At 42.8% G+C, this 12,856-nt stretch overlaps 1 protein-coding gene across 1 annotated transcript in view; it reads left to right on the top strand.

The window, feature by feature from the left end:
* FANCI (FA complementation group I) overlaps positions 1-12,856 on the top strand; it is a gene marked incomplete at both ends in the record, with an annotated part of 97,650 nt that overhangs the window by 84,346 nt on the left and 448 nt on the right. The window contains 3 exons of the mRNA XM_082253467.1: positions 1,111-1,176; positions 6,368-6,463; positions 10,352-10,477. Of these exons, the coding sequence (XP_082109593.1) occupies positions 1,111-1,176; positions 6,368-6,463; positions 10,352-10,477 (288 nt within the window). The remainder of the gene's footprint in view (positions 1-1,110; positions 1,177-6,367; positions 6,464-10,351; positions 10,478-12,856) is intronic.

Raw genomic sequence — 12,856 nt, 5'->3', positions numbered from 1 at the left:
ACGGTGTGTGTGTTAGGAATAGCAGCACAGCCGATTCACATTCTCAGGTTTGATGTGTTAAAAGCCCAAATCCTCTCCCATAAGGGGGATCGTCCTATTTCTGTCTTTAAACACACTACTGTAAATGCTAGTGATGATATCATGTGCCAGCAGAGGAGCATTAAATTATCAGATGATATGAGCAATGGTTCAATTGGTTGAATAGTAGCCAATATCAAAATTTAACTCAGTGTGGCAAAAATGTGAGTTTGATTTTGTGCTCTATCACAGTAAGAACTTGCTGAGACAGAAAATAGCGTAAAAAATTGACCGTTCAGGTCTGCAAAGTGAACATTCTTAAACAGATATAAAAGCATTCTATGGTTTTCTATGTACATTTTAGGGGTGCACCGATTCGACTTTTCTTGTCCTGATACTGATATCTGGCATTGTGTATCTGCCGATACCGATCCGGAACTACACAATATGCATGTGGCTGCAGTACAGAGCAAAGCCGCTGCATCATGTGCATGGCTTCTCCATTCCCAGGCGGAGTGCATCTGATATCACTCCGCCTGTGAGCCAGACCTATACAGGAAGTAGTGGGTCCCATCCCATACTACTACTGCACCTAGTAAGGGACGGCTGAGCCGGGATTTAGGAAAACCGGATCGGCCCGTGGATCGGTTAATGTTACTGATCCCCCGATCCAGCTATTGTGGCAGTATCAGCGACAATATCCGATCCTAATATCGGATCGGTGCATCCCTAGTACATTTGTACACTAAACGTTCAGAAGCATTTATGTGCTCTCCAGATGTGCTTACCAAATCAAGAAAAAATTGCATTCGCTGTCTGAATAATGTTGGTTTTGCAGAGCTGGGCAGATGTAAACGCACATAAATGCAGCTAAACCTGATTTAAAGCAGAGCATTTCTAGTGCCAGCGTACACAAGGCCTTAATTGCTCAATCTATCATCCTTAACGTATGCATGTGTACTTTTACAATAATTACACTTTAAAATAATGTGTTAAAATAAGGTACATTTTAGAGTAAAATTTGTTTTCGATTTGTTTCCTAATTTTTCAAAATGAGTGTCTTGTCTTTTTTAATACTATTTTGTTAAACAGAATATACAGAATGAGGCACTGTCTGGAGAAAAAAAGAAAAAGGAGGATGTGGCTGCTCTCTCTTCTGTAAGTTTTACATCTTTGGATCACTGTTGTGTATATATTTTGATAATGGGTGTGGTGAATGGCATGACTTCCAAAGGTCTGCTATGGAAAACCATAACGCAGGAAGGTCTGCAGACTAAACCTTAACTTTCGTAATATCTTTACGGTAATAACCACTTTAATCTGAAAATGGTTATATATAGCTGCATACATTTAGTGAGGGTACACATAAATAAAATGTCATTTTTTTTATAATAGGTGATAATGCCTTTGTGATTCAACAACTGCCATAAACCTCCAGATTTAGATTTTTGAAGCCATGGTAGCAGTCTTTGGTTTAAAGTCAGGATTTCAAAGAATTCACCTTACTTGGCAATCGATTTAAAGTGTTTTTTTTTTTTTTTTTATAATACTAACAAGATTTGTATTGAACAGAGTAGCCCCTTAACTCCTCTTCTGGAGGTCCCCGCTGGTGCGCTCTCCTCTCCTGCATGTGCCCCCATAGCAAGCCGTGTGCTATGGTGAGAGCCTGTCCCCCACCCCCTCATCAAATGCTGGAGCTGTGTGGGTGATCTGGTCCACCTTCTGGGGTGGGTGCAGGGGCAGGGCGCTATGCTTGCGATGGGGGCCGGGGGGGGGGGGGGGTGTGCTGCCGGTGACTGGATGATTGGCTATGGGGGGGGGGGGTGGTTTGTACCTAGTGGGGGCTCCTGCCAGGGCCCCCCCGTCCTGCTTGGGTCTGTCCTTGAGGCCTAGGGATCCCTTCTGAATCCCTGAAAGCCTCGTGGTGCCGCAATTTTGCTGTAGCCTGTGTGTTTCTATGCACGGTGGCCATGTTTGTGTAGCTCGGTGGCCATTTTGCAGTGATTTGCTATTGAAAATAGCGGTGGCCATGACAGTGGAGCCCTGTGGGTGGCGATTTCGGCAGTGGGAGCCTCTCCTCATCCCCTGGTGTTGACTCCTGGATCTTTTCGCTTCCGGATCGCGGCACCTGAAGTGCAGATTATCCTGGTGGCTGCAGGTGCATGTTTCTGCTGGGTGGTGCATCTGGTGGGGGTTCTCTCCTTCTCTGCTGAGGATTGCTTGGTGCTTGTGCCTGGCGACTGGGTGGTGCTGCCAGCACTTAGTGGGTTTTCCCTTTGCAGTGTTTTACACTTTTTGTGGGGTCCCCCTGGTAATTCATGGAGTCTTTAGAGCACATCTCCCCACCTGATCCCTTCTCTGAGGCTGCAGGGCCCCAACCATCAATCAATGCAATGACGGCGGTCCTGGAGTCCTTTGTGTCCTGGGTGGAGGTGGCTTTCGGGCGACGGGCTAGCAAAAAGCACCCCCTGCCTCATCAGATCCTGAATCCAATTCGGCAGCTGCGGACGTTGGTCACCCTGCTGGGTCTGCAACCACACGCCTGGAATCCTCTGATAGTGAGGATGATTCCTCCACATCTGCAATTGCGCTCGAAAAGGCTCTGGTGGAAGCACTGATTGTAGCTGTGCATGAGACCTTGAAGATGGAGGACGCAGCTGCGATGGAGGCGCAGGTTCCCTTTGGCACTCACAAGCCATCCAGAGCGGTAACGTTGTTTCCTTTCCCCGCCTATTTTGACAACATTGACGCTAAACAGTAGGGACGACCTAAGCGTCCCCTTGGGATCCCTAAGCGATTTTCTAGGCATTACCCCTATGAGGAGTCTCTTATTAAAAAGTGGACTGTTTCACCTGTGGTGGACCCTCCGGTTTCCAGGTTGAACATGGCAACCATGATTCTGGTTGAGGAATACCCAGCCTTTTAAGGATCCGGCAATATGTACACTCTGGCTGGTTTGGCACTGAGGCCGGTATTCACTATTGCCCTGGTGTTGCAAATTCTGACCGAGTGGGTAAGCTTTTACGCCGTGACCTGGAGGGAGGACAGCTCCCCCCTGCCTGTGCTGAGCTGGCGGACCAGCTTGTCCAGGGGCCGCAGTATATCTGTAATGGCCCTTTGGATGCAGCTCCCCTCCCTGTTTCGGCAAATGTCCTTCGGCATGTCTTATGGTCCGCAGACCAGGATTTGAACCAATCTTCTAAAAAGGCCTTGACAGATCTTACCTTTCCTATCCTATACCGATCCTTACGACGGTTGCCAGGCTATTGGGCTGGGGAGGAGTTCTGGGCACCCTGATGGTGTAAGGTGACTGTCTGAACAGGTGGTCTTATCCTGCAAGGAACCCTTTCTTGTCAAGGCATACTCTACTAGATGATGTGAACACTTATTGGGGCTTTTCGGAATCAGGCAACTGTTTCCTAGGTTGCAAGTATTCCACTAGATCTTCTGCTCACATGTTTTCTAAGTACTATTAGGTGGACGATGTGGCCTCATCTAATGCCAGCTTTGTGCATAAGGTCTGTGATAGTACTCACCGTCACCGGGAGTGAAAGAAAGATACTTAATGGACACCTGAGAACATGGTTTGGATTGCTTCAAATGGGACAGTGATATTTGTCAACCATGTATCTCAAGAAACATGTGAAGACTGCTTCACACAGTCAGACTCATAGCAGATGCTAATATCAGCTCAACCACCTGTCTTCCACACATCGTTAAATATGCTGATGTACTCACCTGTTATCTACAATGGGTTCTGTGTTTACACTTATGATAATGTTTATTGAATTTCAGGAGCTCGAGGACGGCCGTCTGCTATTTGATTGGCTCAGGTTGATTGATTCACTGTTATCTGTTAGTTGCTGAGTGGAAATAGTATACTGCTTCTGTTGGTTGTTCTGTAGATATATTAATTATATTTCTGTATACAATTTCATCTGCATAGGATAATCAGGCACGTGACCTGATGGGGATGTCCATGCTGTATATAAAGTCTGTGTAACTGTTCAATAAAGGAGAAGGTTCCTTAACTTGTACAAGCTAAGTTGCCGGCTAGCTGATATTTGATATCTATGTTCAAGACTGGGAGGAAGACCTATACTGATGGAAGCCCACAAACACAGTGTGGGTCGTGGTTCCGTTACAAATTCCTTTAGGTGGCTCTTCGTGTTGCACTCAGTCAACAGTTTTATGTTGGTTTCTTGGGTCTTTAGTGGTTATTTGCTTTGTTGCCCACCTCTCAGTTGGATTGCTTTTAGAGATTCCAAATGTCCTTCAGGCCCCTTTCATACTTGTGTGACCTGAAAGTCGGGTGACTTTGACGCGACTTGAAGCAATGCCTGTGTAATCTTGAGGTTTATGGACCTCACGTTGCAGAAAAGTCAGACCAAAGTAGTGCAGGGACTACTTTGAAGTCGCACAGATATGAACAGTACTCATTGGAAATCATGGGGTACGAATTGTCAACTTTGCAGGACAAGTCGCACAAGTGTGAAAGGGGCCGACAAGAAAGAAAATAATTTTCTCATCGCCGTAAAATTCTTTGGTTGGAGTCCGTTGAGGGACCCTGGAAGTTCTAAACCTTTGAGTTATAATGCCTCTTACAGGAGGATTTGGCACAGGATAATCAACCCACTGCCTCCGGTTTGCAGCAAAGTACCAAGAGCATGATCATAAACATAGGATGGAACCGGTGTTCCTCAATGGACTCAAAAAAAAAAAAAAACTAACTGCAAAAATCCTATGTTTTTTTCTCTTGACAAAACAGGCATATGAAGGCGCATATATTTGTGGCAAAGCTGTGGTTTTACAACATTGCTTTTCCAGGTGATTCACTCGCCAGGATAGTGTGTCAGTTGCCTAGATTTGATTCTCAATACCTTCCCTATGACTAACGCTGTTCATAAATAACCTGGTCATAACAAGCATCCAGTACAAATAAATGGCAAACACGTGCACATAGATCCTGGGAAAGCCAAAAAAAGTGGGGAGTATGAAACATTTTTAGATTGTAAGCTCTTCTGAGCAGGGCATTCTTAATCCTCTTGTATTTTATTGTATTGTAAAGTGCTGCGTAAACTGTTGGCGCTATATACATCCTGAATAATAATAATAATTAGTGACATAAGTTATAAATATGAAAAACAGGAATCCTTGTCTCCTTTACTAAAATACAAGGAATGAGAACTTTCTATTGATAAATGGCAATCACTCGAGTTCTTCTATTTATTTTTATAATGCTGCTGAAAAAAATAAAAAGCTGATGTCTTGTTGTAGACCACAGGTGTCAAACACAAGGCCCACGGGCCGAATCCGGCCCGCCAGGCCATTTCATGTGGCCCTCGCACCCAGTGCTTTTTTTCCGCTGGAACGTGGTGGAACTCTGCCTACCCTGCATGCACTTGCAGCAGGGCACAGCAGTGCCGACCAATGATCTCCCTTCAAGTCAGAGAGAGACATGGAGCCACCTACACTGCCAGGAGGTACTAGAGCCAGGCAGATGAGATGTAAGGAAGCTTTTTGGGCGGTGGGGGCACTCTGTACTCCGCACACTCCTGAACTCTGCACACCACATACTTCTTATTTCTGCACTCTGTACATAGGGCACCTATAAACGCTGCACTCTGTATGTCATACACTCCTCAACCCTGCAGTCTGTACATAGCGCACCCCGGAACTCTGCAATCTGTATGTAGCACACTTGTGAACTCTACACTCTGTACACTGCATACTTCTAAGTATCTAAGTAGATGCATAGTCTTACAGAAACAACCGACTCTTTGAGGACAACCCTAATGCTGATGCGGCCCACAATGAAATTGAGTTTGACACCCCTGTTGTAGACCAATACATGCAATTCCTGTTTCAGCCATTTGGATTCATGATGCCCAATGTTTTGTGCAAAAACCTTCAAAATATGTAACAAGTCAATTAACGGAGTAGCAGCTAATCACTTAGCAAAGTTAATATTCACTGAGTTGAGTAAATAAGGCGAACTTATGCTCCCTTTGATCAGCCAATCATATGGTAGCAAAACAACTTTTTTTTTTTTTTTTTTTTTAATTTCCCTTGCACATAATCGGGTATTTTTTTACCACATACACACCTAATGTACTAGCATTCACTTTGCTTAATAAATGGCCCCATATTGCTTTAGTAAATCACCCTCCTTTTGTTAAGGGCAATTTTACCTATCTAAAAACAAACTGAACAGTATTTTTGTAAAACGGTTGACCAAATACAATTTGAGGGTTCATTTTTGCAAACAGTTTTATATGATTACTTACACAAAATGTCTACAGTTTATGAATACATTAGATTTTCTCATTGTAACTTCAACTATTTTTAGGCTAAAATCCTCCGTGAAACCAGACCAATACCAAACTTGATATTTGCGATTGAAAAATACGAAGAGTTTTTGATCAAGCTGTCTAAGAAGTCAAAGGTATGGACTTTTTTAATGTATTATACATGGTTGGACATACAGTCAGCAATTTTACGTGTGTATATAGAAGTGAGTACACCCCTCACATTTTTGTAATTATTTTATTATATCTTTTCATGTGACAACACTGAAGAAATGACACTTTGCTACAATGTAAAGTAGTGAGTGTACAGCTTGTATAACAGTGTAAATTTGCTGTCCCCTCAAAATAACTCAACACACAGCCATTAATGTCTAAACTGCTGGCAACAAAAGTGAGTACACCCCTAAGTGAAAATGTCCAAATTTGGCCCAAAGTGTCAATATTTTGTGTGGCCACCATTATTTGTGAGCACTGACTTAATCCTCATGGAGTTCACCAGACCTTCACATGTTGCCACTGGAGTCCTCTTCCACTCCTCCATGACAACATCAGGGAGCTGGTGAATGTTGGAGACCTTGTGTTCCTCCACCTTCCATTTGAGGATGCCCCACAGATGTTCAATGGCGTTTAGGTCTGGAGACATGCTTGGCTAGTCCATCACCTTTACCCTCAGCTTCTTTAGCAAGACGGTGGTCGTCTTGAAGGTGTGTTTTGAGGTGCTTATCATGTTGGAATACTGCCCTGCGACCCAGTCTTCAAAGGGAGGGGATCATGCTCTGCTTCAGTATGTCACAGTACATGTTGGCATTCATGGTTTCCTCAATGAACTGTAGCTCCCCAGTGCCAACAGCACTCATTCAGCCCCAGACCACGACACTCCCACCACCATGCTTGACTGTAGGCAAGACATCTTTGTACTCCTCACTTGGTTGCCGCCACACATGCGTCACACCACCTGAACCATATAAGTTTATCTTGGTCTCATCAGACGACAGGACATGGTTCCAGTAATCCATGTCCTTAGTCTGCTTGTGTTCAGCAAACTGCGGGCTTTCTTGTGCATTATATTCAGAAGAGGCTTCCTTCTGGGACGACAGCCATGCAGACCAATTTGATGCAATGTGCGGCGTATGGTCTGAGCATTGACAGGCTGGCCCCCCACCCCTTCAACCTCTGCAGCAATTCTGGCAGCACTCATACGTCCTATTTCCCAAAGACATCCTCTGGATATGACGCTGAGCAGGTGCACTCAACTTCTTCGGTCGACCATGGCGAGGCCTGTTCTGAGTGGAACCTGCCCTGTTAAACCACTGTATGGTCTTGGCCACCATGCTGCAGCTCAGTTTCAGGGTATTGGGAATCTTCTTATAGCCTAGGCCATCTTTATGTAGAGCAACAATTCCTTTTTTCAGAGCCTCAGAAAGTTGCGGTGCAATGTTGAACTTCCAGTGACCAGTATAAGAGCATGAGAGCGATAACACCAAATTTAACACACCTGCTCCCCATTGACACCTGAAACCTTGTAACACTAACAAGTCTGTACACCCACTACATTACATTGCAGCAAAGTGTAATTCCTTCAGTGTTGTCACATGAAAAGATATAATAAAATATTTACAAAAATGTGAGGGATGTACTCACTTTTGTGAGATACTATGTGTGTGTTATATATATATATATATATATATATATATATATATATATATATATATAGTACAGGTATGCTCAAAAGTTTGCATTCCCTGGCAGAAATCATGAAATTTTAGCATTAATATTGAAAATATGACTCATCATGCCAAAAAAGTTGTTTTTATTTAAGGATAGTGATCATATGAAGCCATTTATTATCTCATAGTTATTTGGCTTCTTTTTAAATCCTAATGATAAAATAAATCACCCAAATGGCTCTGATCAAAAGATTCCATCCGCTGGATGTTTGGCCTTGGTACAGACACACAAGGTAGCGCACACAGGTTAAAATGGCAATGAAAGGTTATTTTCCCACATCTGTTGCTTTTTAAATTGAAATTGGTGTCTGTGTATGAATTGTCAATGAGTTTGTTAGCTCTCACATGAATGCACTGAGCAGGCTGAATACTGAGCCATGGAGAGCAGAAAAGAACTGTCAAAAGACCTGCGTAAAAAGATAATGGCACTTTAGAAGGCTGGAAAAGCATATAAAAAGATAGCCAAAGCCTTAAATTTGCCAGTAAGTACTGTTCAATCACTAATTAGGAAGTGGAAAATGCAGGGATCTCTTGATACCAAGCCGAAATCAGGCAGACCAAGAAAGATAGCAGCCACAGCTGCCAGAGGAATTGTTCAGAAACCTTTACTGTGCCAATGCCACAAAAAAAGACTGGTTACAATATACCTGACAATACCTGGACATGCCTCACCAGGCTTTTTTGTGGCATTGGCACAGTAAAGGCTTCTTTCTGGCAACTCGACCATGCAACTCATTTTTGTTCAATTATTGTCATATTGTGCTCTTTAAAAACAACCGTGCCGTCTTTTTCCAGAGTTTGAAAACTTTTGAGCACAACTGTAGAGTACTGTGCAAAAGTTTTATGCTGATGTGAAAAAATGCTGTAAATTAAGAATGTTTTTAGAAATTGAAGTGTTAATAGTTTATTTTTAACAAAATAGAAATAAATGAACAGAAATCCTAATCAAATCAGTATTTGGTGTAACCACCCTTTAACTTCAAAACAGCATCAATTCTTCTAGATACACTTGCACACAATTTTTGAAGGAACTTTGCAGGTAGGGTGTTTTTGGAGAACTAACCACATATCTTCTGTGGATGTAGTCTGCCTCAAATCCTTCTGTCTCTTTGTGTAATCCCAGACAGACTCCATGATGTTGAGATCAGGAATCTGTGAAGGCCAAACCATCACTTCCAGGACTCCTTGTTCTTTACATTGTAGATCGTTCTTAATGACATTGGCTGTATGTTTGGGGTAGGTGTCCTGCTACAGAATACATTTGGTTCCAATCACACACCTCCCTTTTGTGGTATGGCATTATAGATAATTATCTGCCTGTATTTCTCAGCATGGAGGACACCATTGATCCTGACCAAATCTCCAACCAAATTTGCATAAATGCAGCCCCAACCTTGCAAGGAACCTCCACCATGCTTCACTGTTGCCTGCAGACACCTTTTGTATTGCTCTCCAGCCCTTTTGCTAAGAAACAGCCTCCCGCTACAGCCAAATATTTCACATTTTAACCCATCAGTCCAGAGCACCTTCTGCTATTTTTTTTCTCCACCCGTTGCTATGTTTTCATGTATATTGGGTTGCCTTAGCCTTGTTTCTACATTGGAGGTATGGCTTTTTTTCCACAGTTCTTCTATGAAGATCACTTCTGACCAGACTTCTCCGGGCAGTAGTTGGGGATACCACTAGTTCTGTGCTGATGACACTTAGATGTTGAAGGGAAGTAGGCCTGATGTCTTTCATCTGCTACATAGTTTCTTTGGCGACCACCACGTCATTGGTGTCCTCAATGCTGAGAAATACAGGCAGATACTTATCCATCATGCCATACCAGCAGGGAGATGCGATTGGCCCCAAATGTATTCTACAACCAATGTCATGAACTATCTTCAGTGTAAAGAAGAACAAGGAAGTGATGGTTTGGCTCCCAAAGAGTCCTGATTTTAACATTTTGGAGTCTGTCTGGGATGACATGAATAGACAGAAGGATTTGAGGCAGCCTAAATCCACAGGAGATCTGTGGTTAGTTCTCCAAGATGTTTGGAACAACCTACCTGCCGAGTTCCTTCAAAAATCGTATACCTAGATAGAAGATGCTGGTTTAAATCCAAAGGGCAGTCACATCAAATATTGATCTAAATTTAGATTTTTATTTAGTTCGCTCATTCTACATTTTGGAAAATGATAAAAATAAACAATTAAAATATATCTTTTTTAAAGCATTCGTACTTTACAGATTTCTTTTGCACTGTACTGCATGTAATTTTTTTTTTTTCTTTCTCTTCTTTTTTTTTTTTTAAGGTCAACCTGATGCAGTACATAAAGCTGAGCACTTCCAGAGACTTCAGAATCAATGCAGCCACATTGGATGCAGCTCTGCAGGAAAAGGGCTCTGAGGATGAGGAAAATGAGCCAGACAACATGCAGGTAGGAGAAGGCCAGCTGTTATGGTCAGAAACCTTATACAAAATAGGATTGTGGTACTCAGTATAAAGTTCTTTTTTTCTGAGTCTGCTGAGGAACACAAAGTTTTCAGATATATTGTGGCCTAGAAGAGTATTGGACATTGCCCAACCCAGAATAACCTTTCTCACTAGAAGCATACCTCAGTTTCCTTCACCCCAAATTTGCTCATCCATGTCTTTTATGGACCTTGCTTTGTGCAGTCATATTAGAATAGGAAGGGACCATCCCCACAAAATTGTCCAAAATGTCTTGATACACTGACGCCTTAAGAGTTCCCTTCACTGGAAATAAGGGGCCAAGCCCAACCCCTAAAAAAACAATCACCTCTCCACAAAATGATTTGGACCAGTGCACAAAGCAAGGGATGAGTGAGTTTGGGTGGAGGAACTTGACTGGCCTACACAGAGTCCTGACCTCAACCCGATAGAACACCTTTGGGATAAATTAGAGCGAAGACTGCAAGCCAGGCCTTTTCAACCAACATCCGTGCCTGACCTCAGGAATGTGCTTCTGGAAGAATGGTCAGACATTTTCCATGACACACTCCTAAACCTGTGGACAGCTTTCCCTGAAGAGGTGAAACTATTATAGCTGCAAAGGGTGGGCCAACTCAATATTGAATCCTATGATGTAAGACCAGGATGCCATTAACTTGCAGGTGTCCCAATACTTTTGGAAATATAGTGTGCGCCCGCGTGTATATATATATATATATATATATATATATATATATATATATATATATATATATATATATATATAATTTATATTCCAGCCATAACATTATGATCACCCACTTGCTATGTAGTAGATTCTTTTTGCAGGCAAAACAGCCCTGACCTGTTGAGGCATGGACTCCATTAGACCTCTTAAGGTATGCTGTGTTATCCGGAACCAAATTCTGTAAGCTGCAAGGTGGGGCCTCCATGGATCAGACTTGTTTTTCCAGCACATCCCATAGATGCTTGTTTGGATTGATATCTGGAGGCCAACACTGCAAAAAGACACCTTCTTCCATTATTTGTAGTCTGGTTTTGATGCTCTCGTGCCCATTGTATGCACTTTTGGTTGTGGACACGGGTCAACATGGGCATCCTGACTGGTCTGCAGCTTCATACATAACAAACTGGGATGCACCTTTTTTGTCAGAACTAACATTAACTTTTTCAGCATTTTGACCTACAGTAGCTCTTTTATTGGCCCAGACTTGCTGCCCATCACCCCGTTACAGGTTTTCTTCCCTTGGGCCACTGTTGATAGTTTCTGACCCCTGCAGACCAGGATCATGCTGCGTTCTATTTCAGAAGTCCGAAGATATTGGCACAGCTTGTTATCTTCTCAGCTGACCCACACATGTGCTCTGCTCTGTCCACTTAGACGCACAAAAAGTTAATATTCTGTGGTCCAACAGACTATAAAATCTCCATAAGACTGAATGGAAAGTGCATAGACAGACCCAGCCTAAAAGCTTTTGTCATGTGCTGTTGGCAGACTGTAAAGCTTATACACTCACCGGCCATTTTATTAGGTACACCTGTTCAATTGCTAATCAGCCAATCACATGGCAGCAACTCAATGCATTTAGGTATCTAGACATGGTGAAGATGACTTGCTGAAGTTCAAACTGAGCATCAGAATAGGGAAGAAAGTGGATTTAGGTGACTTTGAATGTGGTATTGTTGGTGGTCTGAATTTTTCAAAAACTACTGAGATTTTACGCACAACCGTCTCTCGGTTTTACAGAGAATGGCCTGAAAATATCCAGTGAGTGGCAGTTGTGTGAAGGAAAATGCCTTGTTGATGCCAGGGTAGAATAGGTAGACTGGTTTGAGATGATAGAAAGTCAACAGTAACTCAAATACCTACTCATTACAACCAGGGTATGCAAATAAAACATCTCTCAATGCACAACAAATTGAACCTTGAAGCAGAAGACCACACTGGGTGCCACTCCTGTCAGCTAAGAACAGGAAACTGAGGCTACAATTCGCACAGGCTCACCAGAATTGGACAATAGAAGATTGGAAAAATGTTTCCAGGTCTGATGAGTCTCATTTTCAGCTGCAACATTCAGATGGTAAGGTCAGAATTGGCATAAACATGGATCCATCCTGCCTTGTATTAACGGTTCAGGCTGGTGGTGTAATGGTGTGGGGGATATTTTCTTGGCATTATGCTTTGACTACAGTGTACCCATCTTCTGATGGCTCCTTCCAGCAGGATAATGCACCGTGTCACAAAGCTCCAATCATCTCACCACTGGTTTCTTCAAAATGACAATGAGGTCACTGTAGTCCAATGGTCACCACATCTCATCCAATAGAGAACCTTTGTTATCTG

Source organism: Pelophylax lessonae (assembly GCF_965119305.1).
Source record: "Pelophylax lessonae genome assembly, chromosome: 4".
Taxonomy (NCBI): Eukaryota; Metazoa; Chordata; class Amphibia; order Anura; family Ranidae; genus Pelophylax; species Pelophylax lessonae.
The sequence above is the reverse complement of the archived record's forward strand: the minus strand, read 5'-3'. Positions and strand labels throughout refer to the sequence as shown.